This window comes from Otolemur garnettii, unplaced genomic scaffold (assembly GCF_000181295.1).
Source record: "Otolemur garnettii isolate 467f Iridium unplaced genomic scaffold, OtoGar3 scaffold00007, whole genome shotgun sequence".
Lineage (NCBI taxonomy): Eukaryota > Metazoa > Chordata > Mammalia > Primates > Galagidae > Otolemur > Otolemur garnettii.
Genome location: NW_003852402.1, coordinates 20,468,588 through 20,496,127, shown reverse-complemented (window position 1 = coordinate 20,496,127; position 27,540 = coordinate 20,468,588). Strand labels below are relative to the sequence as shown.

Sequence of the window (27,540 nt, the reverse complement as noted above, 5' to 3'; positions counted from 1 at the left end):
GAGACAGAGTCTCACTATATTTCCCTTAGTAGACTGCTGTGGCATCACAGCTCACAGCAACCTTGAACTCTTGGGCTTAAGAGATTCTCTTGCCTCACCCTCCCAAGTAGCTGGGACCACAGATGCCCACTACAATGCCCAGCTATTTTTTTGTGGTAACTGTCGTTGTTTGGCAGACCCGGGCTGGGTTGGAACCCTCCAGCCCTGCTGTATGTGGCTGAGCTACAGCCACTGAGCCTCAGGCTGGTCTTGAACTCTTGAACTCAGGTGATCTACCTGCCTCGGCCTCCTAGAGTGCTAGGATTACAGAGTGAGCCGCCCAGCCAGTAAAGTCTTTTAAAAACCAGATCAGAAGGCTGGGTGCAGTTAAACCAGATCAGAAGGCTGGGTGCAGTGGCTTATGCCTAGCACTCTGGGAGGCTAGTGGATTGCCTGAGCTCACAGATTCGAAACAAGCCTAAGCCAGGGCAGACAGCTGTCTAAAAATAGCCTGGCATTGTGGCAGGGGCCTGTAGTGCCAGCTACTCAGGTGGCTGAGGCAGGTGGATTGCCTGAGCTCACAGTTTCCAACGAGGTTGAGCCAGAGCAGACAGCTGTCTAAAAATAGCCTGGCATTGTGGCTGGGGCCTGTAGTGCCAGCTACTCAGGTGGCTGAGGCAAGAGAATCGCTTAAGCCCAAGAGTTTAAGGTTGCTGTGAGCTGTGACAGAACAGCGCTCTACCAAGGGCCACAAAGTGACACTGTCTCAAAAAAGCAAACAAAAAAGCAGATTAGGCTCTCCTGCTTCCTATTGTCCTGAGATAGTCAGACTCTGTGGGACAACCTTTCTGTATTGTCTGCTCTTCCACACACACACACAGCCTAAAAATTAAGGGATACTGATTGTCATAGAAGAGAATATGGACACATAAATACAATTTTTATACATATACACACACACACACACACTAAAATAGTTTGGGTCACGGGGTGGGTCCCTCATGAATAGTCTGGTGCCTTCCCACGATAATGAGTTCTCTATTAATTTACATAAGAGTTGGTGGTTTAAAAGAGCCCGGTACTCTCCTCCTCCTCCTCTCTCCTGAGCTTCCCCTAGTCACGTGACACGTCAGTTTCCCGGAAATTTCTGCAGGAATGAAAGCTTCCCGAGACCCTCATCAGAAGCAGACGCAGCGACGATGCTTCTTCGACATCCTGCAAAATGTGAGCCAAATACATGTCTTCTCTTTATACAGTACCAGCCTCAGGTATTCAAGGACCAAGACACGTGCAATCCAGGGAGATGGATATACGTATAAAATACCATTTATCAATCCCAAGCCCCTTAGTAAATTCTAGTCCTTCTAAAAAGTCACAAATTCCGCTCTAACTCCTATTCAGACTGAAAGACCAAGTTTAAATACTGCTTCCCTGCTTAAGCCTTCATATGCCAAGAGAAATATGTGATACAGAGTTCTGCATTCATATCACTATGCATTTACAACACTGTTAATTTTATGTTCCTGTCTACGAGTGGGATTATGGCCCTTGACTCACGCCGGCGCCGTCTGCGCCGCGAGGTCCACGGTGCAGCCCGCGCCGAGCTGACTCAGGCAGCGTCCGGGGCAGCCGCAAGGGCCTCGTGACCGTGCCGCCCCTCACCTGCCGAGCGCCCAGGGCGGTGACCCGAGACCGGGACCCGGGGGCTGGGGGCGCGGCCGGCGCTCATTGGCCGCGGCAGGGGCGGGTCCCGGGGCGAGGGCGTTCCGGGGGTCCGGAGCGTGTCGGGGCGGGTTGCGGGGCGCAGAAGCGGCGGGACAGACCCTCCATCCCGTTTCTCCAGGCGGCGGCCGGGAAGATTTCGTTCCGGGCGGCTGCAAGCATGAACTACGCGCGGTTTCTCACGGCGGTCAGCGCGTCCAGGACGTCGTCTCCCATCCGGGCCGTGACTGGTAAATTGATCAAGGCACCCAAGTCGGTCATTTCCTTGGCTACTGGAGCGCCAAATCCGAGCTTGTTCCCCTTTAAGGCCGCCGCTATCACCGTGGAAGATGGAACGACCATCCAGTTTGGAGAAGAGATGATGGAGAAAGCGCTGCAGTATTCTCAGAGTGCTGGGATTCCGGAGCTGTTGTCCTGGCTGAAACAGTTCCAAGTAAGATTGCATAATCCTCCCACCGTCCATTATCCACCCAGTCAGGGACAAATGGACATATGTGTCACGAGTGGCAGCCAGGATGGTCTTTGTAAGGTGTTTGAGATGATCCTTAACCCCGGAGATAATGTTCTCCTAAATGAACCTATCTATGGAGGAACACTTCAAGCTCTGAAGCCACTGGGCTGCAACATGATCAGCGTGGCCAGTGACCAGCACGGGATGATCCCGGGCTCCCTCAGAGAAATACTTTCCAAGTGGAAACCGGAAGATTCGAAGAACCCCGAGAAAAACACCCCCAAGTTTCTCTACACTGTCCCAAATGGCGACAACCCTACTGGAAACTCATTAACTAGTGACCGCAAAAAGCAAATCTACGAGCTTGCAAGAAAATATGATTTCCTCATAGTAGAAGATGATCCTTACTACTTTCTCCAATTTAATGAGACCTGGGCACCGACCTTTCTGTCCATGGATGTGGATGGGCGTGTCATCAGAGCGGACTCTTTTTCCAAAGTCCTCTCCTCTGGGTTGAGAGTAGGCTTTTTAACCGGCCCGAAACCCTTGATAGAGAGAGTTGTTTTTCACACGGAAGCGTCATCTGTACACGCCAGCACTTTTAACCAGTTTATGGTATCCCAGCTCCTACACCGGTGGGGAGAAGAGGGCTTCCTGGCTCACGTGCGCCGGGTTATTGATTTCTACAGGAACCAGAAAGACGCCGTGTTGGCAGCTGCGGACAAGTGGTTAAATGGTTTGGCGGAGTGGCATGCGCCTACCGCTGGGATGTTTTTGTGGATTAAAATTAAAGGCATTTCTGATGTAAAAGAACTGCTTGAAGAAGAAGCCTTGAAGAGAGAGATACTACTGCTTCCTGGAAACTGTTTCTACTTCGACAGCTCTGCTCCTTGCCCCTACTTGAGAGTGTCCTTCTCGCTGCCCTCTCCGGAACAGATGGACACGGCCTTCAAGATATTAGCCCAACTTATAAGAGAATCTTTATGAAAAAAAAAAATGATCAGATTGCTTATGGATTTTTCCAATGAATTATTTCAGTGTTTTAGAAGGAGAAATGGTCATGGGTATTAGACTTTGAGATGGGATTTTTCTCAAACCTGTCTGTAGTAGTTCAGTGAGACAACCTTTAAAGTGCCTTTAAATCGTCAGATTGCCAAAATGTATTAGGAATTTTGATAAATTTTCAATATGCAAAATTTATTATCTTGGATCTAATTGTACAGAACTCTGTAGTTGCTTGCTTTCCCATAAATCTTCCTTGGAAATAATATATCTAATGATTTTGAAAATTAAAGGAAATAATCAAGTTCAAAATGGTATGTAATGGGTACTTTTTCTATTTTCAGAAAAATTTAATGAAAGCAAAAATTATTATAATCTGTCTATTATTTTTAGTGAGTACCTTAGACATTATGCCACAGAAATCTCTTTAAATTCTGAAGATAAAAAAAGAGTGGGATTACGATATATCCACTATATCCCTAGCATTATGATTGGGAAGTATCTGGTCATAGGTTGTTATGTGACAGAGCTGGGTTTGAAACCCACCACCTCTGGCATATGGGGTCTATGGGGTCCATGCCCTACTTCTTTGAGCCACAGGTGCTGCCCTGTTTAAAAATCTTTTTAGGGCAGGGTGCTGTGGCTCATGTCTGTAATCCTAACACTCTGGGTGGCCAAGGTGGGTGGATTGCTTGAGCTCAGGAGTATGAGACCAGCCTGAGCAAAAGCAAGACCCTGGCTACTAAAAATAGAAAGGAAACTAGCCAGATATAGGCCTGTAGTCCCAGCTACTCAGCTGAGGCAAGAGGATTGCTCAAGCCCAAGAATTTGAGGTTGTTGTGAGCTATGATGCTGCAGCACTCAGAGTGAGATTCTGTCTCAAAAAATAAATAAAAAACCCACAAAAATTCTGTTAGATTTCCAGAAAAAATAGAAGTTCTCAAGAATGGCCTTGACCTCGAACATTATGCACATAAGCTATATCAGAAATGTTTTGTCTCAAAATTTGTTTCTTTGACTTAGAAAATCTTTTATTTACCTATATAGTATTTGTCAAAGAAAAAATATTCAATGATACTTGCTGGAAGATGACTTAATTCAGGACCATTTTGATATAGATACAGGGACCACTGTTATGGGATTTTGCAGTGGGGAAAGATGTGAGGTTCAGTTCTGACCACAAGATGGGACAGGTGAGAATTTGTAACCAAGAAGCAGGGCTGAATGACCTAAGAAAATTCTTAGTGAAGACAGGCCAGGATGATGAGACTTCACCGGCGATATGGTGGAGGGTGAGAAACCTGCTCAGATGTTGAGGGTTCTTGCTAAACTGACTTAGCTAAAATAGGATTTTAAAAGGAAGTGCACAGTTTGGCCCAGGAGAAAGGTCAGGAGTGTGACTAAATTTGGTCAAGCAAAGAATTACTGTTGTAACTTAGACTTGAATAAGACATTTAAACAGAGTTTCAGGCATTCTGAATCAGACTTGAGAAATTTACTAAATAGTCCACCAGGAAGTAAGCTTTTCAGGGGGTGGAACTAGATTTATACAGGAGAAAAAATGCTTTATACATAAGTTCCCTCAAAATGTTTAAACCTGACCAACAATCAATACCCTTGGGAATTTTTCATCATAATAACTGTATTTTAGGAGGTTGTCACTAGGTGGTGTGGCACCTCTTGGTTAGGAATTTCTCTTTAGAAATTAATGCCTCAGAATCTTCAAAAACCTTTTGGAGGAAGTCACTTTTTCCTTGTAAACAAGTCTAATTGAGTGGTGTGTGTGTGTGTGTGTGTGTACGTGTGTTTCTGCAGATATGCAGATCTACAGGTAAAAATATGTTCCATTACAGAATGTTGTAGAAAATGTCATTCATATTAAATAATTCTTTTTTTTTTAAGACAGAGTCTCAAGCTGTCACCCTGGGTAGAGTGCTGTGGTGGTGCCTATAGTCCCAGCCTACTCAGGAGCTGGGACCTGGGTAGAGTGCTGTCGCATCACAGCTCACAGCAACCTCAAACTCCTGGTCTTAAGCGATTCTCTTGCCTTAGCCTCCCAAGCAGCTGGGACTACAGGTGCCCGCCATAATGCCTGGCTATTTTTTGGTTGTAGTTGTCATTGTTTGGTAGACCTGGGCTGGATTTAAACCTGCCAGCTCTGGTGTATGTGGCTGGTGCCTTAGCCGCTTGAGCTACAGGTGCTGAGCCCAAATTAAATACTTTCTTTTTGAGACAAGGTCTTGCTTTGTTTCTTGGGCTAGAGTTCATTGGTGTCATTATAGTTCACTGAAACCTCAAACTCTTGGGCTCCAGTTATCTTCCTGCCTCAGCTCCTGGGACTATAGGCACCCACCACTGCACCCAGCCTAAAAAATAAAACAAAACACTTAAAACATGCTTAATAACTCTGACTTCAAGGAATTTTACTGTTTCTAAATTGTATTTACTTAATCCACGGTGTTCACTGCTAATCTTTTCCCTTGGAACCCATAAGTCAAGTAGCATTAACAAAATCTAGCCCGTATTCTTGTTACTGTACTACACATTCTCCCTCACTGACCTGATTGTTACCACTCAAAGAATTGGAACGTACCTTTGATATTACCTGGTGTAATCTTTTAAGTACAAATCTATATGTGCATATTTTTATTTTAGAGATTTAAAAAATAAAACAGACTCAGAGGAAAGATACTTGTTAAGGATGTAATTTTCTGAAGATCCAAGGACCTGGTAATATCCTTAGAGCGTTTGTCAAGATGGTGCCAGTCACAGTAATTCCCCACCTGATTCCCCTTAAGCGTTAACTGGTGACTGTCCTAATAAGGAGACTTGTCCCTCTTCCCCTGAGGTGGATGTGGCTGCACCTTTTCAGTATTTTCCTGGTATCTCTTCAGCCACCATCTCAGGTCTTCCACTGGAAATATATTACTTTCCTCCCCAACTCTGAAAATAACCGTACAGAGATTAGGGCAGTTCTATCTTCTAGTGTCAAATAACCATTCTGACTTGTTTTTTGTTTTTCAAAATGGGAAGAAATTTTTTTAAATTTCAGATTCATATGAGGATACAAACCATTTGGTTACATTATTGCATTTGTTAGGTAAAGTCCAAGTTGTAGTTGTGCCCCCTGCCCAGAAGCTCTTACATTGTGCCTGCTAGGTGAGAGCTCCCCAAACCCCTGCCCTCCTCCCCTCTCCTCCCCCCACACCCCACTTGAATTTGTCTTTCCCCCTCATGTGGGCATGTAGTTGTTCATCTACTGGCTTCATTACCAGTGAGTACATTGGATTCTTGCTTTTCTATTCTTGTGACACTTTAGGAGAATGTTCTTCAACTCCATCCCGGTTAATACGTAAGCTGTAAACTCTCCATTGTTTTCTATGGCTGAATAGCATTCCATGGTATACATATACCACAGTTTATTAATCTATCGTGGGTTGATGGGCACTTGGGTTGATTCCACAACTTGGCAATTGTAAACTAACCAATAACTTTCTAGTGCAAAAGGCCTTATGGTAAAAAGATTTTTTTTTTTTCCTTCTGGGTAGATGCTTAGTAATGGGATTGTGGGATCGAATGGAAGGTCAGCTTTTAGTTCTTTGCAAGTTCTCTGTCAAATGAGGCTATATTAATTAGTTTGCAATCCCACCAACAGTGTCAAGGTGCTCCCTTCTCTCCATAACCAGGCCAGAATCTCAGCTTTGAGACTTTGTGATGTGGGCTATTCTTACTTGAGTTAGGTGATATCTCAAGGTGGTTCTGATTTGCATTTCTCTGATGATCAGGGACGATGAACATTTTTTCATGTGTTTGTTGGCCTTTCATCTGTCTTCTTTGGAGAAGGTTCTGTCTGTGTCTCCTGCCCAGTGATAAATGGGATTGTTTGGTCTTTTTTTGTTGATTAGCATGAGTTCTTTATAGATTCTGGTTATCAACCCTTTGTCAGATTCTTTTTCTTTCTTTTTTTTGTTTTTTGAGACAGAGTCTCACTTTGTCACCCTAGGTAGAGGCCTATGGCATCATAGCTTACAGCAACCTCAAACTTCTGGGCTCAAGCAATTCTCGTGCCTCAGCCTTGTGAGTAGCTGGGACTACCAGTGCTGGCCACAAAGCCATTTTTAGAGGCGGGGTCTTATTCTGGTTCAGGCTGGTCTGGAACCTGTAAGCTCAGGCAATCCACCTGCCTTGGCCTCCCAGAGTGCTAGGACTACAAGCATGAGCCACTGCACCAGACCTCCTTTGTCAGAGTCTTAATATGCAAATATCTTTTCTCATTCTGAAGGCTATCTGTTTGCTTTCACTGGTGTGCCCTTAGCTATACAGAAGCTTTTTAGCTTGATTAGGTTAAAATGGGAAGGAATTTCAAAGTCATCTAACTGAATTCTCTTATTTTAACATCTGAATATTTAGGCTAATAGTTTATCCACAAAGTAAGCAAAATTTGGAAAACATATGACTTTGGAAAATACATAAAGACTTTTTAGGCTCAGTACCTATAGCATAGTGGTTGTAGTGCCTGCCACATAACCAAGGCTGGCAGGTTTGAACCCAGTCCAGGCCAGCTATGGCAACTGCAACAAAAAAATAGCTGGACGTTGTGGTGGGCACCTGTAGTCCCAGCTACTTGGGAGGCTGAGGCGAGAGAATTACTTGAGCCCAAGAATTTGAGGTTGCTGTGAGCTGTGATGACCAAGGCACTCTACCCAGGGTGACACAGTGAGACTCTGTCTCAAAAAAAAAAAACAAAAAACAACAAAAAAAAGACTTTTAGTGTATTCTCTAAAAACAGAGAATCAGCACTGTGTTTTTTTTTTTTTTTGCTGGGGCTGGGTTTGAACCCACCACCTCTGGTATATGGGGCTGACACCCTCCTCCTTTGAGCCACAGGCACTGCCCCACTGTGTTGATTCTTAACTTAGTAGTTCTTAATGAGTTTGAGTCACAATCCCCTTTGAACACGTGGTGATAGCTATGAATCCTCTTTCTAGAAAAATAACATAAGCACAGGTACACACAAAAAATTGCCCACAATTTCAGAAAGTATATCATACTTTGGCCCTTTGAAACTTTTTCACTGATTCTTAGTTGAGAACTTTGTTTCTTTTCTATGATGTCCAGGCTGGCCTTGAACTCCTAGGACCAAATGATCCTCGCACCTGGGACTCCTGAGTAGATGGGATTACAGGCCTGCACTATTGCATCCAGCTTCTTAGTTGAGCACTCTGAATCTAAGTATTCAAATCTAAGACGACTGACACTGTTCTTATACAAAAAGATAAAACTGATGACATCTGTTCACTGTATTTTTTCCCAAGTACTAATGATTTATGTTTTTCTTTCCCTGTGATCAATGACATAATTAAGACTACAGAAGTTTTTTTCTGTATAACTTCCAACTGGTATTGAACATGTAACCTCTGCCATATGAAGAGAATCATGACAGAGTGAACTAACCAATTTAAAAACACAGAGAAGGGCTCGGCGCCTGTGGCTCAAGCGGCTAAGGCGCCAGCCACATGCACCTAAGGTGGCAGGTTCGAATCTAGCTCGGACCCGCCAAACAACAATAATGGCTGCAACCAAAAAAAATAGCCGGGCGTTGTGGCGGGCGCCTGTGGTCCCAGCTACTTGGGAGGTGGAGGCAGGAGAATCGCTTGAGCCCAGGAGTTGGAGGTTGCTGTGAGCTGTGATGCCACGGTTCTCTACCCAAGGCAACAGCTTGAGGCTCTGTCTCAAAAAATAAAATAAAATAAAATAAAAAAATAAAAACACAGAGAGGGGCACTTGTGCACAAGTGTGCAAGCAAGGAAAAAATGCAAAAGGGCAAGGGGGAGCTAGAGAGTGAGAGAAAGGGAGAGGAAGAAAGGGAAGAAAGAAAGAATAAAAGGAAAGAAGACAACCATAAAATACGTAGTGGACTCAAGGAGAGTCTGAGAAGGCAAAATCATGGTTTTAGGTATCTATGAGTTTTAAATTTTTGGCTTTTAAAATCTTCCCCTTTACTTGACAAGTCTTAAAAAAAAATCTTCCACTTTATGCATCTTTCCCTGTTTCAATGATTCACTGCCATTTGGGTTATAGCGGCGTCAGGGAGAAGGTTAAAAATAATATACTAAGAGAAGTGCATACTTTCCTTAGAGAGCTCATGTATGATAAGTCCCTTTACTGTGGGGGAACAATTCTAAGGAAATGAACTATAGTAGGTCCCTAATAATAGCAGCACAATTAGGAAGTGATTTTAGCAGCATAATGATTAAGTGAATCAGCATACATGAAAATTAACTCGTATTCTTAGGTTAAAAACTTCCTTAACATTTTAAACATGATTAAAATAAAATCAACACAACAACAAACAAAATACTTAAAATGCTTTGAGCCTATCTCTTCTCTGAAATACGGCAGTTTAAGAAAAGCAGAAGAGAAATGTTTATATTTACGAATTGATTGTGGTTTCTCGTGTCAGAAATGTCAATCCAAAGCTTCTGGATGGTGCTTTTGAAATTCCTTAATTAATTTCTTCTTTTGTTTCAAAGAGAGGCTGGGGTTACTATTAATCTCTAGTGCCAGCTGGTGAAGATACTGAATTGTCCTTCCCTTTTGTTTCTCAAACTCCTTGTGTGTCAAGGGTTGACAAAATGTGAAGTCTTCAAAAGAAAAAAAAAGCATAATTGAGAAAGCAAGTAAAAAAAGTGACTAAAATGTACTTACTCAAATTGGCCTTATGCTAGACTTATTTTTTTTTTTTAACATGTTACATAATTTTATCTGGACTCATATTTTCTTGGTTCCAGAGTAGTATTACTGTTTCTTTAGAAAGTGCTCTGTACTTTAGCAAAACATCTATGGTCTTATTTTACATACGTTATTTGATCCCCAAAATAAATCTGTCAAATAGGAGACGTAAGAAAATACGATCTCAGTTTTAAGAGAAATACACAAAGAATGTTAGTCACTTGGCTAATAAGTTAAGGCATGTTGAAAATGTGAACAAGGACTTTGGGATTCTATAGCATTCCCTTGTCACAGCTCTGTGAGCTGAGCTGTCTCACCATGTGCAGCCCACAGGACTTCTCCCTGTGCTGATCTACAAATGAAGACCCTTTACCCTTCTTCACACTACACCACAGCAGTGAGAGTTGACTTTGGAGATGCTGAAGGTCATGAACATCTGGTTCTGCCTGTCGTGGCCTTAACTACAATGGCCTTCACCTGAACACACTTGAGGCCAACACCTTCCAGTTATACTGCCTCTGAAAGTTTAAACTCCTATGACCAACTCTTCATTTAGAATTTATATCCTTGAAATAATAATAGCTTATAATGTGTGCTCACCATGTGTCAAGCTTTTGGTGCTTTTTCTCATTAAGTCTTCAGTATCCTAAGATGTAGATGTATAGCTCTTACTATCAGCCGTGCCTTACAATAAAGAAATACAAGCTTGGACCACATGGCTGACAAGTGGCTGAGATAGGATCTGAAGCTGAGGTTGTCCACTCCCTGGGCTTGGGGTCTTGACCATTATGCTACACTACCCTCAGCTCTGCCAACTTCATTTAATCTCTGAACATAAAACCTGGATGTGCCACTTTTTTTTTGTCCATCAGCCTCCTTTCTAGCATTCGTTCTTTCTCATCCTGAGTCCTGTACATATTCAACTAGGGACTCAGGCTCTTTATAAAATTTGATCCTTCCCCTAGGAAAGAAGGGGGCAAGGCAGAGAGAATGAAAAACCAGAAAAAGAGGCTCGGCACCTGTAGCTCAGTGGTTAGGGCGGCAGTCACAAACACTGGGCCTGGTGGCTTAGAACCCGGCCCGGCACCTGCTAAACAACAATGACAACTACAACAAAAAATAGCCAGGCATTGTGGTGGGCACCTGTAGTCCCAGCTACTTGGGAGGCTGAGGCAAGAGATCGCTTGAGCCCAAGCATTTGAGGTTGCTGTGAGCTGTGATGCGACTGCACTCTACTGAGGGCAACATAGTAAGACTCTGTTTCAAAAAATAAAAAACCAGAAAAAGAATCTGAGAGAATCAGAGAAAGAGAGAAGAGGGAGAGCAGGAGGGAAGGAGCAGGCAAGTGGGTAAGAAGGGAAGGAGAGGGGAGAATCAGGAGCAGCAGAGACCACGTTTCCACCTTTATAGAAAGTAATCAAAGGTCTTCCAGAAAGAACGAGTAGAGAACTTGCCCTGGAGATACTGAGAAAGAACCTCACTGTAACCATCTCTCGTGCTTTCTAAGCCCCCTGGGCACAGCAGTCACTTAATGATAGAAGAGGAAGGAGTTGGAATCCATACCTGATATGGCATCTGGATCTTCTCCATGGAGAAGCTTCTTAAGTTTCTTACCAACCAGGTCCAATAAAGTAACTGGTGTCTACATAAAAACAGGTGTTGTCAAATATTTAATGTGAATATTTTCTAGCCAGGATTTCAATATTTTTGACCAATGAATAGGGGAAGGGGACTGAAGATGTGGGGGAATGAGTGGGTGGTAGGAAGCCTCTGAATTATAAACCGGACAAGCTCTTTTTTTTTTTTTTTGAGACAAAATCTCAAGCTGTCACGCTGGGTAGAGTGCTGTGGTGTCACAGCTCACAGCAACCTCAAACTCTTGGGCTTAAGCAATTCCCTTGCCTCAGCCTCCCAAGTAGCTGAAACTACAGAGGCCCGCCACAGTGCCGGGCTATTTTTTGGTGCCGTTGTCATTGTTGTTTAGTTGGCCTGGGCTGGGTTCGAACCTGCCAGCTTTGGTATATGTGGCTGGTGCCGTAACCACGGTGCCATGGGCTCCAAGCCCCAGCTATTTTTTTGTTGCAGTTGTCATTGTTGTTTACCTGGCCTGGGCCAGATTTGATCCCACCAGTGTATGTGGCTGGTGCCGTAACCATTGTGCTACAGGAGCTGAGCCAGTATGCTTTTTTATGACACTGTTAGTTCTGACATTAGAGAGATTAAAAAAAGAAAAAAAATCCATTCTAACTTCTGTAGCATATGTAGGAAAGAGGCAAACTCATTTGCTCAGGGGTGGAGGCAGGCTGAGAAAGAAGAAAGTGAAGAGGGGCAGTGTGGTAAGGAAGAGGAGGAGAGAGTTAACGTCCTAAGTTTCTAGTTGGAATCTGGGGGCCACTTTAGCAGTATTCCAAGGAGAAGCAACCTCCAGTGGCCTAGGGAGCCTTGCCGTGACTTGGGTGCCGCACCAGCCTCTGATCTCATCTCATACCACCCTCCCCTCTATGCAGCACTTCTCTGCTGTTCCTCGGTGCTCAGGCATGCACCTCCCTCTTCCACCTGCCTGTCTTTTGGGAACCATTTTCCCTCTGCCCAATCACTACCCTTGACCCCACAGCCACTTGACTGACTCTTTTTCCCCTTCCAGTTTTGCCCCGATCTCACTTTCCCAAGGAGGGAAAATGGCCACCCTACTTAACACTGTAAGCTCCTACCCAGCCCACCTTAGCGTCCAGGAATCTCTTTAACTTGCTCTTTTCAGTTTTTCTATGACATTTATTACCTTCTATCCAACTCCATGACTTGATCATTTACAGTGTGCACCTTTTATTATCTGTCTTCCTCCACCGGGACATAAGCTCGTTAAGGGTCTGGACCTTTGTGTTTTGTTCGCTGATGTATTCCAAGACTCACAACAGTGTCTGACGGTAATACCACAGTTGAATAAATTAATCAATATATTAATATTTGCAGATCCCCAAACAGTTAAGGCTACTTCCTTATCTTCAGTGGGTCTGAGGAAATAGCATTCCTTTGAACTCTGAACATTCTAGGTTCTTAGTAAATTATTTATTAAGTAAATTATTTGCCTTCTGCTTGATCCCAATAGCTTGTGGTAAATGTGCCCAGGCGAACTGCCAGAGGTACCTTGAAGAGTTCAGTGTGATGCTCCAGTAGAAACCAGGCCAGTTGTTCTGCTTGTACTTTTAATAACAATTTTGTTTGCAAAACTGCTTTGGCAAGAGTTTTCAGGACCACTGTTTTGTTATCATACTGTACACAGAAAGATTAACATTAGCTGAAATGGTTTTTAGAAGAAAAAATAACAGATAATTGTATTAAAATAAAACTGTCACTGTAAACCTTTTCACCTGTTTTTGCAACTTGTAGGCATCAGGCTGTGATGCAACAGCCATAAAAGTAAGTAGCCGTCGTAATTCTTCTCTGACATTGGGCAACAGCAGTCTTAGGTATAGCTGTATGGCTTCAAGCGCTTCTGTTGTTTTCTCATTTTCTGTTATGCGGGTTACAAAGATGACAGAACATGAGATAGAAAATGGAGAGCACAGTATTTACTTAGTAGTCAATTAAAATGCTACATATAATGCGTTTGAAGTTCATTTACACTTAAAATACTTTATTATAAAATGTTGCAAACACATTATCTATATGCTGTGTAACTGTATCCAGCATCACCAAATAGTATTTTTCTTTAAAGACATGGTGCCTTGCTTTGTCCCCTAGGCTGGGGTGCAGTGGCGCAATCCTAGCTCACTGCAGCCACAAAATCCTGGGCTCTCATGATCTTCCTGCTTCAGCCTCCTCAGTACCTGGTACTGTAGGTGCCTGCCACTACACCAAGCTAGTATTTTTGTTTTTAATAGAGATGGGGGTCTTGCTTTGCTCAGGCTGGTCTCAAACTCCTGACTTCAAGCGATCCTCCTGCCTCGGGCTCCCAGAATGCTAGGATTACAGGTGAGAGCCACTGCATATAACTCATTTTTTTTGTTACTAACTTAATACTTCAGTCTTTCCAGGTACCTCTGTTCTCTAATCTTTGTACTATAGCAATATGTTTCTTAGAACATCCCTGTGATGCATTGTACCTTAGATTTATGTCCTAGACTACATTAGTTACATTTGATAGTATAATTTTCATGACAAACAGTAGTCAAGTGAAAAAAGACTTTGACATTATTTAAGAAAGATATTAAAATACTCATAGCCTAGGCAACATAAGGAGATTGCTGTCTCTAGAATAACAAAAAAAGTCAGCTGGGGTGGTGGGATAGTCTGTAGTTCCAGCTCCCCTGCAGGCTGAGGTGGGAAAATAGCTTGAGACAAAGAGATCAAGGCTGTGGTGAGCTATTAATTGTGCCACTGCACCCTAGCCTGGGTGACTAAGCGAGATCTTATCTTAACAACAAAGACAACAACAAAAAAAAACTAATACTCATGATACATAAAATTTTCTACTTTAACTTGTGTATTTTAAAATGTTTCCTTGTACAAAAAAAAGTATACACTTCCTCTTACCTAAAAGTTCAATAACTGCGGCGTGAATATCAGAATACTCATCAGTTAACAGGCAATTTCTCTCTTGATGATAGTATTTTACTATGACATTAAAGAGTATCTTCTTCTGAATGTCGGATCTTGTCTCTTCATTTCTGTTTTGCACTAACTCCTGACTCACTGTAACTATTAGTTGGTCAGGGAAATACTCTAAGCACTCGATGGCTGCATTAAGCCAGTCGTCAATCCTGGAGGGAAAAATGCAAAACCAAACCATGTTAACATTTACCTTGAACTAACGCACTATTTGATAAACATAATTAAATCTAGTGTACCTTTGGCAAAATCTAAAGACGTTATTTTGAACAGGTCACTTCGATACATTTTTCTGGATGAAGGAGTGAATGAGAGGGAAGAGGTTCTTTTCCTTGCCAAATAGCACCGTACCTTTATGTACCTCTATTTTCAAAGGACTGACATATTTTTTAGCCACCTAATTATACATTTCTAATTTTGTTAGATTTCATTCAGAGAAGTTTCATGCCATTAGGGATTCCCCTTCCTTTAACTGCTCCAATAATATAATACCAATGGTTCTGTTATTATTTGAAAGTAAGGTATTAAATATTATATATTTCCCCAAGACAGATAGATGCCCTGTTTACATAACCACCACATATTGTTTCCCTTCTTATCTTTCTACCCCCTATAAGATAAGAAATTAAGGGTCTTGTCCCTCCAGTGACTTCTTTGGAGGCCCTTTAATTTCCTTTTTCTCACATCTGCTGCCCTCCAACCCTCAGATCTTACTGAGATAGGTTAGTATTTATTATAATTTCCCTGAATATGTGTCCTTTCTTTTTGGCTTACCTTTTATTTTACACATTCTCTCACAGTCTTATCACATGATGCACACAGAGTGGGAGGGAAGGAAAATGATCAGTGAGAGAGCAATGACTGAGGTGTATTACCTACCAATGCTCCTTCCCTTCTTCTTTCCCCATCTTGAGGTTTGGTTATTTCTTTGCAGTCTGATTAAAGTCTTTCCTCAAGTATTTTCTTTGGATGGGGCTCCTGAGTATGAATTTCTGCTGATGTTCAAATATCCAATATCTTGCCTACCTGCCTTCTTTCCTTCCTTCTCTTCTGCCTCCCCATGAATGGTATGTCTTGCCTAGCACGTGCCGTTCACTATCTTCTAGATTGCAGTACTGTGGATGAAAACACTAACGGCAGTGTGATTGCTCTTCTCTGACAGATAACCTGCCCATTCTGCCTAGAAGCTCATAAAGGCAGACTGGCCACTGCCAGTTTCCTGCACAAATATTCAAAGACACCCTGTTTCTTTTTTGATGTCCTCGTGCTATCTTTGAGTCAAGGGCAGTAAAGAGTCAGCCCTTTAGGCTTTTAAAATTTTTTTTTGCCTACTGTGAATAAGAAAACTTTGCCATGTGCAAACAGGACCACAGTTGACTAAGGGGGTTCACAGGTCAGTGATTGTTAACCTCTTCCCAGGATCTAAAGCTTCGATCCTTAGCCTGGGAGTCGATGTTCTTTACTCTTGTTTGTCCCACGGGGGAGAGAGGGTTACATCAGTTCTCTCTGCTGGGATCCCAACAGCACTGTAGGTTAGACCCCCATTTCCTAGCAGCTGGTTTATTCAGGAGCGACAACTATCTTGAAGTTGAGAGCAAATGGGAAAGGAGCCTCATTCAAGTTATAGGGTTCTCTGACTTAATTCACAAATGAGGCTGATTTTATGATATGGCTTATCTCATTGGACCACACTTTTTTCTTTCATGTATGTTTCCTCTTCCAGACAGTGGATTCTTACTGGGAAAGAATAAATAAACTTGTAGAATTGTGATGGTTATATTATTTTTAGGTCATGCAAAGAAAATGATGTAACTTTGGATGGCTGCAGGGAGAAGATGATTGACATATAAATGAATTCAAGTGAATGAAAGCACTTGATTTCTAATAATCTCATAGATCATAACCAATGGCTTTCTGAGATTAAATAAAAATTCACAATGATTAATTTTTCCATAGACATGTCAGCTAATAAGATGAATATGTTCTCACATTTTAAAATACCAAAGACAGATACTTAAAAACCTTTTAGTTATAAATTATTTGACAATAAAAGTGGTCACTTACTCAGGTAGACATAAGCTTGGAATAACCTCTCTGTCTAGGCAAGTATTAGAGATAACGAGATCTTCCTCTTTACTTAATTGAAGATTTTGTGTTTTAACTTGAGGCTCCAAAATATTTTCCAAGAATGGAAGGTCAATCAATTGAAAGATACGTAACAATGTTTGTTGTTTCCAAACAGCTTCTGTAGCTTAGAAAGAAAAATACTGTAACTATCAAGACTGACAAATAAAATACACACATTTAACCAATACGATAACATTTTTCCATTTCTAAATACAAAAGAAAAACTATTTTAATAGTAATAAAATGGATTAATACTAGAATAATTTACATTTACATATTATTGTTTTTTTTTTTCAAGGTTGACCTTTAGGGCCAGGTGCTTTGGCTCATGCCTGTAATCCTGGCACTCTGGGAGGCTGAGGTGGGAGGCTCCCTTGAGCTCAGGAGTTTGCTCATCCTGAGCAAAAGCAAGACCCTGTTTCTACTAAAAACAGAAAAATTAGCTGGGGGTGTAGTGGGTGCCTGTAATCTCAACTAGTAGGGAGGATGAGGCAGGAGGACAGCCTGAACCCAGGAGTTTGAGATTGCTGTGGCCTAGACTAATGAAATGGTACTCCAGCCAGGGGCAACAGAGACTCTGTCTCAAAAAAAAAAAAAAAAAAAAAAATTGACCTTTTTAACAGACGTGAGATTATGAACCACATTCATTTTATTTTCTGGTTATACTGATTGTCTAGCTTTAAGGCCAACACTAGGTAAATTCCAAATATAAAAAGCTACCAGTCATGCTTATAAATTATTTTACACATCTGAGAAAAATATGATATTACTAATTAGCTTTCTATTCATAGCAGCAGATAACTGTAATTCGTTGTTTCTCTTTTCTATTTACTCCCAATCAGAAAAGATTCATTGTTTTTATTTATTTATTATTTTTGCAGTTTTTGGCAGGGGCTGGGTTTGAACCCACCACCTCCAGCATATGAGGCTGGCACCTTACTCCTTTGAGCCACAGGCACCGCCCTATTTATTTATTTTTTTTAGAGACAGAGACTCACTTTGTTGCCCATGGTAGAGTGCCGTTGTGTCAGAGCTCACAGCAACCTTCAGCTCTTAGGCTTAGGCGATTCTCTTGCCTTGGCCTCCCGAGTAGCTGGGACTACAAGCGCCCGCCATAATGTCCAGCTATTTTTTTGTTGCAGTTTGGCCAGGGCTGGATTTGAACCCACCACCCTCGGTATATGGGGCCAGTGCCCTACCCACTGAGCCACAGGAGCCACCAGAAAAGATTTATTGTTTTTAAATGAAATTAAAATACAGTATTAGGTTAATCTTAACTTGGATTTCTGGTCCTCCTGTTAATTTTTTCATTACCCTAACCATCAGATCATAATCATCTTTTGTTTTTAATTAAACAAAATTACAAAAGTAACAGCTATAATAATTCTTGTGCAGAGCTCCCAATACAAGTGACCTGTGGACTATGGGCAATAGCCATGATTTGTTTGGTTTTAAAGTACTTTTAAAAAATGGACTTGTATAAAAATAGGAGATTTCATATAAAATATTTTCAAGTTTTTATTTTACAAAAATCATAAAATGTCACAATATGGGGCCTAAATTAATGCCTGACCCAAATCAGCTGATATAAATTAGGGCCGCCCCCTGGGACTGGCACTTCATTTCCAGATCACCCCAAATCCCACCACTCCCCACTGCATCCCAAACTTGAGTGCCAGCTGCCATTTTCATGGTATTGTCTCACTGTTTTTGCGACAATAAAAATTGATTTCCTAGTACTTTTACCTCTGTGTCATTTGGGTGAAGAACAAGATAATCCTGAAAAGGCCATATGTTTCTAGAAAAAAATAACGTTATATGCTTTTTTCCTATGTGTCTGATAATTAAATACGACTGGCTCTCTGATCTGCCCGGCTACCAAGGTATCTGAGTTTGCCTTCTCCAAGTTATTGGCCAAAAAGGAGTTAAATTAACATCTTTCAGTAAACACTTGAGATCATCAGTGGCTTCTAATCAATCAGACCATATTTGTTTAAAAACCCACATTGTGCAGGGCCCTGAATCAGGTGCTAGAAAAAGATATACAACAAATAGTGGGTCTCAAGCAGTCACACCCGGAGTAAGGAGGCAAGGATAGCTACATATGAAAAGAGTAAAGGAAAAGTTTATCAAGTCACCAATTAGATATATTATGAATAAGTAGGAATGTAGGAAGAAGACTCATCTGCACGAGCATTAAGATAGAACATTCATTTATTTCCACAAACATTTACTGAGAACTGTTCATTTTTTATTTTTTAACTTTCTATAAGTGCTCCTTCTCTGGCATATTGAGAATTATTTTGAGCTAGGCACTGTTCTAAGTGCCAGGGACATAGAGGTTACCAAAACAAGCAACCACAACACAAGAACAAGATGCCATGACAGAGGAAATTTTTCTAAAAGTGCTTTTAGAAGAAAAGAAAAAGAAAGCCAGGCCAGTGGATCACACCTGTAATCCTCGCACTCTGGGAGGCCAAGGTGGGTGGCTCACTGGGCTCAGGAGTTTGAGACTAGCCTGAGCAACAGCAAGAGCCTGTGTCTACTAAAAACAGAAAAACTGAGGCAAGAGGATTGCTTGAGCCCAAGAACTTGAGGTTGCTGTTAGATATAAAGCTAGTCAGGAGGGGGACTCTTGTCTTAAAAAAAAAAAAAAAAAAAGAATGGCTTTAGTCTTTTCAACGCTAACACAAGAAGCTAGAAGACAATGTAGAAATGCCTTAAAAAATTATCTGAAAAATTATTTCCAACTTAGAATTCCAACTGTCAATCAAATGTGAGGCCAAAATAAAGGTCTTTTCAGAAATAAAGAGAACTGTATCCCAGATGCCCTTTCTCAGAAAACTACTAGAAACTGTGTGTCACCAAAATCAGGCATAACAAGAAAAAATGAAGGCACAGAAGCTAAGAAATAGGAGATCCCATATAAGAGACAGGCAAAGGTAAACCCCCCCTTGCCCCCCTAAAATGGGGAAGGGAGAGCCTAGGACGACAACTGTGAACAAGCAGAGAGGACAACCAGTCCAGAGTGAAACCAAACAGAAATCTCATGGAGAAGATTTCCCTAAGAAGAAGAAACTGATAAAATACCTGACTATCTCAATAGATGATAATAAATGTCAGGGGGTCTGTAGTTGGAAATGTGCAGGAATGTGTAAACCACACAGAGAACAAAAATATATTTGCTTTAAGGAGAATAAAATGCGGTGAAGAAAAAAGAATCATGGTTTACTATATAGCTCGACTCTGAACAGCCTTTATTGCCAAAATAATGTCAACACAGCTTATTGCTCTAATCCAATTGTATTGAAAAGATGGGGGAATGGGGGAGTGCTTGGAAGATAGATGTGAAGGAAGGAGGCCCAAATACTCATCTTCCCTTGTAGAAGATTAATAGTTGTTTCTGAAACTGAAACATCTTGAAGCAGCAATATAAACATGCCATTTAGACCTATCAGGTGTAAATGACTACGTCTGGCGAGGAGGAAATGGGTGAGAAGGAAAGGGTAGGGAATTTTATTACTTTTATTATTTTTATTTTTTTGCAGTTTTTAGCTGGGGCTGGGTTTGAACCCGCCACCTCTGGTATATAGCACTGGCGCCCTACTCCTTTGAACCACAGGCACTGCCCGGGAATTTTATTTTTTGTAATAAATCTTGTGGGGCTAGTTGAAAGCTCTTCGTTACACATGCATAACAAAGATAAAAATAAAAACGTTTAAAAGTGTACATTAGAGTGCCAGTTCTGCTTCCCTCCTGTCCTTTTTTTTTTAAAAAATGTGATCTTTCTCATGCTATTTCCCCAACTATAAAATTAGAATTTTACTCCCCTTTATGCGTTTACTATGAAATTGTAGATAATAAATATAAAATGCATAACAAATTGCTTAACAAAGAGAAAGGCTCTCTAAGCAGAAATTATTATTTTTTGAGACAGAGTTTTACTCTGTCACCCTGGGTAGAGTACCCTGGCATCATAGCTCATAGCTCACAGCAACCTCAAACTCTTGGGCTTAAGCAATCCTCTTGCCTCAAGTAGCTGGGACTACGGGTGTGAGCACTATGTCCCGTTAGTTTTTCTATTTTTAGTAGAGACTAAAAGGGTCTTTAGGGTGTTGCTCCTACTCAGGCTGGTCTTGAACTCCTGAGCTCAAGCAATCCATTTGCCTTGGCCTCCCAGAGTGCTAGGATTAGAGCTGTGAGCCACAGTACCCAGCCAGTGGAAATTATTATTAATACCTTTACTGATAAATTACATACACTTTTAGTTGGGAATTTCTAGAGATACCCTATGACCTCAAAGGAAAATGAGGGAGAAAGTTTTCCTTTTTTCATTTGTAATAGATAAAAACCTTATTTGGGGGCCCTTCTTCTGCTTTTCCTCTAAATATCAGTCTTCCTCAGAATTCTCTTCCATTTCGTCTTCTCACTCTCCCTGTCTTTGGGAACCTTTTATGTCTCTTCTCAAGCCTATTGTTGATAAACTATGGTCCTCTAGTGTGCAAATCATGCTTTAACCAAATGCAGTAAAGGGCGTAACCATCAGTGAATTGTGTACGTATCCCTCCTAACTGCCCTGACTACAGGGCTCCTCTTTCCACCATTAATGCAATAGAAGGAAAAAAACAGAAGTAGATGAAGTAAAGAGACGTGGTGTAACAGCTTAGCTAGTTTGTTCTAAGAAAGGAAAGGGCCGGGAGATGTTTGGGAGGGATTCCTAGAAATGACAAAGGATCCACTCATAAGCAGATGGTCCTGGATTACAAATAATAACTGGTAGTGACTCTGCATATTTTATCTAGTAGTATAATATATACTCTATTAGCACCTCAGTTAATCTGGTCATGGTCATTATATAAAATAAAGTGGTGTTAGTTCTGGGCTGGACTCAGTGGCTCACACCTGTAATCCTAGCACTCTGAGAGGCCAAGGCGAGTGGATGGCTTGAGCTCAAGAGTTAGAGAGCAGCCTGAGCAAGAGTGAGACCCCCATCTCCAAAAATAGCTGGGCATTGTAGTGAGCACCTGTAGTCCCAGCTTCTTGGGAGACTGAGGCAAGAGAATGGCTTGCACCCAAAAGTTTGAGGTTGCTGTGAGCTATGATGCCAAGGCACTCTACACTGGGTAACACAGACTTGGTCTCAAAAAAAAAAAGTGGCGGAAGTTCTGTGTTGCCTCGCCTGTCTCGCCTGATATAATTGCTATGCAGAAGGAAACCCAGGGAAGGGAAGCAGAGACAGTGCAGCAAAACCACTATTTTTATCAGATCTAAAACATCAGTTCTTAGAAACAGTAAAAATATTAGTGGTTGCCAGGGGTTAGAAAGAAGGGAGGAATGAGTAGCTGAAAACAGAAGATTTTTAGGGCAGTGAAACTATTCTGTATGATACTATGATGATGGATACATTTCTACATTTGTTCAAAGCCACAGAAAGTGCAACACCAGGAGACCCAGGGCAAACTCCCAGCTTTGGGTGATAATGACATGTCACTGTAGGTTCATTGAGTGCCATTAGGGTGCAGGATGTTGAAGGGGTGGGAGGGACTCTTGGTGGAGGCAAGAGGTGAATATACGGAAACTCTACTTCCTGCTCAGTTTTGTTGTGAACTTGAAACTGCCCTTAAGACATCTATTGAAATATATCTAGAAGACCAAAAGTCATTTTGTAACAAAGATATTTGTACCAGAATGTTTACTACAGCCCAATTCATAATTGCTAAGTCATGGAAGAAGCCCAAGCGCCCATCAACTCATGAATGGAGTTATAAATTGTGGTATATGTACACCATGGAATATCATGCAGCCTTAAAAAAAGATGGAGACTTTTATGTTTACATGGATGGAGCTGGAACATATTCTTCCTAGCAAAGTATCTCAAGAATGGAAGATAAAGTATCCAATGTACTCAGCCCTACTGTGAAACCAATATATAAGCACCCACACTTCCATATGAAAGATATAACCCAACTACAGCCCAAGATGAAGGGGAAAGGGGAGGAGGAGGAAAGGGAGGAGGGAGGAGGATAGATGGAGGAAGGGAAATTGGTGGGACCACACCTATGGTGCATTTTACAAGGGTACATGTTAAATCTACTAAGCGTAGAATATAAATGTCTTAACACAATAACTAAGAAAATGCCATGAAGGCTATGTTAATCAGTTTGATGAAAGCATTTCAAATTGTATATAAAACCAGCACACTGTATCACAGTTGCATTAATGTACACAGCTATGATTTAATAAAAAAAAAAAAAGACATCTATTTAAAAAATCAGTTCTTCCTTTAAAAGTTTGCGGAAAAAATAATGAAAAATGAAATTACCTTCTTTTGAAAGCTGGAGATTAGGTTTGTTAACTGTAGTATTTGGAGGTAAAGCTGGATTCCCACTGGGCATATGAATAAATTCCTCAATTCTTTTCTCACTAGTCTCTTGTGCTAGAGGATTTGAAATCATTTCATCTTCTGGTCTGTTAAAAAAATATGTGAATTTTTTTCATTATATAGAGGATCAACATTTCAAATATACATTTTTTTTTTTTTTTTGAGACAGAGTCTCAAGCCATGGCCCTTGGTAGAGTGCCATGGCATCACAGCTCATAGCAATCTCAAACTCTTGGGCTTAAGGGATTCTCTTGCCTCAGCCTCCCAAGCAGCTGGGAGTACAAGTGCCTGCCACAATGACTATCAAATATACATTTTAATTAATTAATTTATATATATATATATATTTTTGAGACAGAGTCTCACTCTGTCACCTTGGGTAGAGTGCATGGCATCATAGCTCTCAGCAACCACAAACTCAAGAGATTTTCTAGCTTCAGTTTTCTACTTTTACTAGAGATGGGTCTCTCTCTTGCTCAGGCTGGTAGAACTCTTGAGCTCAAGCAATCTGCCTGCCTCAGCCTTGGCCTTTCAGAGTGCTAGGATTACAGGGTGAGCCACTGTGCCAGCCCTAAATATACATTTTAATTTATTAAAATTTATTCATATATTCTCTCTTTCCAAACAGGATTTCAGACAGCTTAAAATAAAAGATACAAGTAATATATTTAATAAAATATCACTCAAAGTGGGCAAACTAGAAGTCCAAACAAAGAGAAAGCATATATACTAATTATAAGGTTAATCATTGCTCTGATGGAGTAGGAAATGATTGCTCTGAGTTTCCAGAGGATTTTGGTTTTGATTACATCGGCTAAGTCATTTTTCAAAGTTTTAAAGTGTATCCATTTCCCAGAGGACATAACACTCCTGGGGTAAATCCTGCAAAGTGTGTGTGATACTGTCTTCCACAACAGCTCGAGAGTAAACGCAGGTGTGGTTTAATTTTTACACAGCTATTTGTTTTACTGACTTCTGAGAAAAATGGAAAGTATAACATTCAAATTTAGCTCAAAGACAACAGTTCTTCCAAGGACTAACACAGTATCTTGGTTAACACTAACCTTAAAGATTCCTCTGGTTTTGTTTCATTTATGAAACCATTCTCAGTATCCTTTTTTCTTTTGCAAAAAACATAAGACGATTCATTGTCTAGAAACCTGTAGAGACTACTGTTGGAATCTTCAAACTCTAATTCCTTTTCAGTTTTGAACAGCTTTGCTCCTACTGGTTCGAATACTTTATGATTCATTAGAACTTGGCAAAGACGAACTCCTTTGAGACGGGAGATATCCTTGCTACTTAAGCACGTGCTTTGCATAAGATGACTTAATACCACATCAACAGCATCAGAACCCGTAAAGCAGTCTTTGTATGTTCGTAAACGATGTCTCCTTCTTTTTATTTCCACATGGGTATGAAGGGAGTGAACAATACCATCCCATAACTGAGTAGCTTGAAAACGAACAGAGCATCCTGGGGAAAAAAAAAAACGTTTCTAACAAATTTAGATTACACAAACAAATGTAAGTTTTCCAGTTTTGATAGCATATCTGCTAGTACCTTTCCTAAGTTTCATCTTTCATCTTAGGTAAACTATAACATATTTGTAAAGTTGCACCATATTGGTCTGCCAATAAAAACAGGGTAAACCTAGGCACTTGCTTTACTGATGTGAAGTATATTATTATGTGAACCTATATACCCTTATTACAAGATTAACAACTAGTTATACTTAATCTTCTAGAACAGCATTTCAGGACACAATTAAAGGTATGCAAGTACATTTGAATCTTGATTATTACCAAGTTTCACCTGGGTCTTTGCTTTTTTCTTCTTCGTTGTTGCAGTTTTTGGTTGGGGCTGTGCTGGAACCTCCACCTTTGGCATATGGGGCCAGTGGCCTATTCCTTGAACCACAGTTGCCACCCCCGGGTCTTTGCTTTTCCTTTCTTTTTTCTTTTTTTGGCTTTCTGACCAATGGCAAGCTCTTCATCAAAGAGAGCAAGGCAGGGAACTGAATAAAACTGATCAATTTGTCTTTCATCTGTTCTTGTTAAAAAAAAGTTTGCTGATAAACAATCATTACCTGGAATCAACGAAAATGTCTATTACTTAGAGAATAGTTAAATAAATCATGTATAGCCTTACTCTAGGCGAGCAGGCAGACATTAGAAAGAGTGAAGTAGAGCTATGTTTATAACAGGAGGATCTCATTAAGTAGGGAAAATAAAAAACTATCAAGCTGAACAGAACAATTTTTATACTATGATCCTACTTAAGTTAAAATGAATTCCCAGTTGGCTCAGCGCCCGTAGCACAGTGGTTACAGCACCAGGCACAGGCCCCGAGGCTGTCAGGTTTGAGCCTGGCCCAGCCAGCTAGATGACAATGACAATTGCAACAAAAAAATAGCAGGGCATTGTGGCGGGCGGCCGTAGTCCCCACTATGGGAGGCTGAGGCAAGAGAATCGCTTAAGCCCAAGAGTTTTAGGTTGCTGTGAGCTGTGATGCTACAGCACTCTATTGAGGGCAATATAGTGAGACTTTGTCTCAAAAAGAAAAGAAAGAAAATGAATTCCAGTCTACACACAAATGTGTGTGAATCAATATAAAGATATGGAAGGATAAACTTCAAACTATTAATCTTTGAGATGTAGGACTGATTATACAGGTGGTTGATGAAAAAGGATGTTCATTTTATAGTTTCTAAGTTTTTATAATGTGTATATATAAATTATACTATATATGTGTGCGTATACACATTTTTTTTTTGAAACTGTGCCTCCCTCTGTTGCCCAAGCTAGTAGAATGCAGTGGCTTCATCATAGATTACAGCAACCTCGACTCAAGGGATCCTCTTGCCTCAGCCTCCTGAGTAGCTGGGACTACAGGCATGTACCACCACACCTCATTAATTCGTCTATTTTCAGGAGAAACTAGTCTTGAACTCCTAATCTCAAGCAATCCTACTACCTTCCACCTCCCAGAATTCTAGGATTATGCCATAAATTTCTTTTAAAAAATTAATTGGAGATAGCAAAAACTACTTACATATAATCAATATACCATAAAATTCATCATTTTAAAAGTGTACAATTCAGTGTTTTTAGTATTCACAAAGTTGTGCAACCATTACTATAATCATTTCATCGCCCCTCAAAAGGAATCCACAATTAGCAGTTTGTTTCCCACATTCTAGTAAAATTTTAATTAAAAAGTTTTTAGGCCAAGCGTTGCAGCTCACACTCTGGTATAATGTTAGCACTCTGGGAGGCCAAGTGGGGCGGACTGCTTGAGCTCAGGAGTTTGAGAGCAGCCTGAGCAAGAGTGATGAGAGACCCAGGTCTCTACCAAAAAATAAAAAATAAAAACAGCCAGGAGTTGTGTGGGCGGGCGCCCGTAGTCCCAGCTACTCGAGAGGCTGAGGCAATAGGTTACCTTGAGCCCAGGAAGGAGTTTGGGGTTGCTGTGAGCTATGATGACACCACAGCATTCAACCCCAGGGCGATAGGCTAAGACTGTCTAAAAATTTTTTTTCTTTTTAGGTGTGATAAAGGAATAAGTTGAGACATTCAGAATGTTGCTCTACATACTTAGGAGGATAGAACCAAAGAATTTAAGCTCTATACTCCCTACACTATGGATAACTGGAAAAAGTTTGCCCTATTTTACATAACAGTCTGATGTTCATGACAAAAGACAGAAATAAAAATCTGTCATCTTCAAATTCCTTTTGCAACAGAAGCTGTTCGTCTGTCCATCCTAGAAATCTTAGCCCCAGACACTGTGGACAAAGCAGAGAGGATGGGGAGGTGGGAGCTGGGGGTGGGTGGGTGATGAGGAGTCATGTGGTACAGGAGGCGTGGCGGGGGGTGGCTGAGAGGCTATAAACGGTGAAGATTATTTTCTGTGGACAATCTGTCTCTCTACCCTTCATTAAACAAGTGCATTAGGTTAAAAAAATAGTCCTCCAGTTCAAGGAATTTGCCTTCTAGACTTTAACCCCTTATTATTCTAAGAGTTGCCTAGGGACAAGCCACATTGACATCATCTAGGAATTTATTAGAAACATAGATTATCAAACCACACTCCAGAATCATAATTTGCATTTTAACAAGATCCCCAGGTGATTCGTTGGCATATTAAAATTTGAAAAGTTTCTCCAAAATCACTTCACCTGACTAAGCCCCGAAAAGGCTGAGTCTGGGGTCCGGAGTCCAGAACCTAGGAGAACAGGTGGCCCCGGAAGGGGACGGAGTTAGGGAAGGGGCGGGGCCCCAGAACTCCTGATTGCAGCGTCCCAACCACCTCCGCTGTCCACCCATTTTGCTACACATTTAGCTAGGATTTATAGGGCTACCTGTCCTTCTTTTCCGACAGAAGCCACCACTAGGGTTCATGGAACCTGCCCCATTGCGTCCTGGGCCGGGAAGTTCCTTCTGGCTGTCAAGGCTACGGAACCGTGGAGTCAAAAGAACCGCCATGTGCCCAGAAGCTCCTGCGCGCGTTCCACCTCCAGCCCTGTAACTCCGCC

The 27,540-nt window shown here is 41.2% G+C and overlaps 1 protein-coding gene and 1 pseudogene across 3 annotated transcripts; one reads left to right on the top strand and one right to left on the bottom strand.

Annotated features, from left to right (window-relative positions):
• Nucleotides 1-1,771: 1,771 nt before the first annotated feature.
• Nucleotides 1,772-3,704, top strand: LOC100958327 (annotated as a pseudogene).
• A 5,354-nt stretch (nucleotides 3,705-9,058) lies between these two features.
• On the bottom strand, nucleotides 9,059-27,495 carry DEPDC4 (DEP domain containing 4). 3 transcript variants are annotated; one of them, XM_023509370.1, is made up of 9 exons: nucleotides 27,367-27,495; nucleotides 24,068-24,479; nucleotides 22,944-23,089; nucleotides 16,559-16,745; nucleotides 14,420-14,646; nucleotides 13,255-13,397; nucleotides 13,031-13,156; nucleotides 11,450-11,528; nucleotides 9,059-9,798 (listed from the first exon to the last, which is right to left on the bottom strand). In XM_023509370.1, exons 1-9 carry the CDS (start codon nucleotides 27,488-27,490, stop codon nucleotides 9,623-9,625), a joined length of 1,620 nt encoding a protein of 539 aa, XP_023365138.1. In that variant the 5' UTR covers nucleotides 27,491-27,495; the 3' UTR covers nucleotides 9,059-9,622. The 3 variants fall into 3 exon arrangements, with proteins under 3 accessions (XP_023365138.1, XP_023365139.1, XP_023365140.1); XM_023509371.1 differs by having other exon boundaries at nucleotides 16,559-16,739; XM_023509372.1 differs by lacking the exons at nucleotides 9,059-9,798; nucleotides 11,450-11,528; nucleotides 13,031-13,156; nucleotides 13,255-13,397; nucleotides 14,420-14,646 and having other exon boundaries at nucleotides 16,555-16,745.
• Nucleotides 27,496-27,540: the final 45 nt, after the last annotated feature.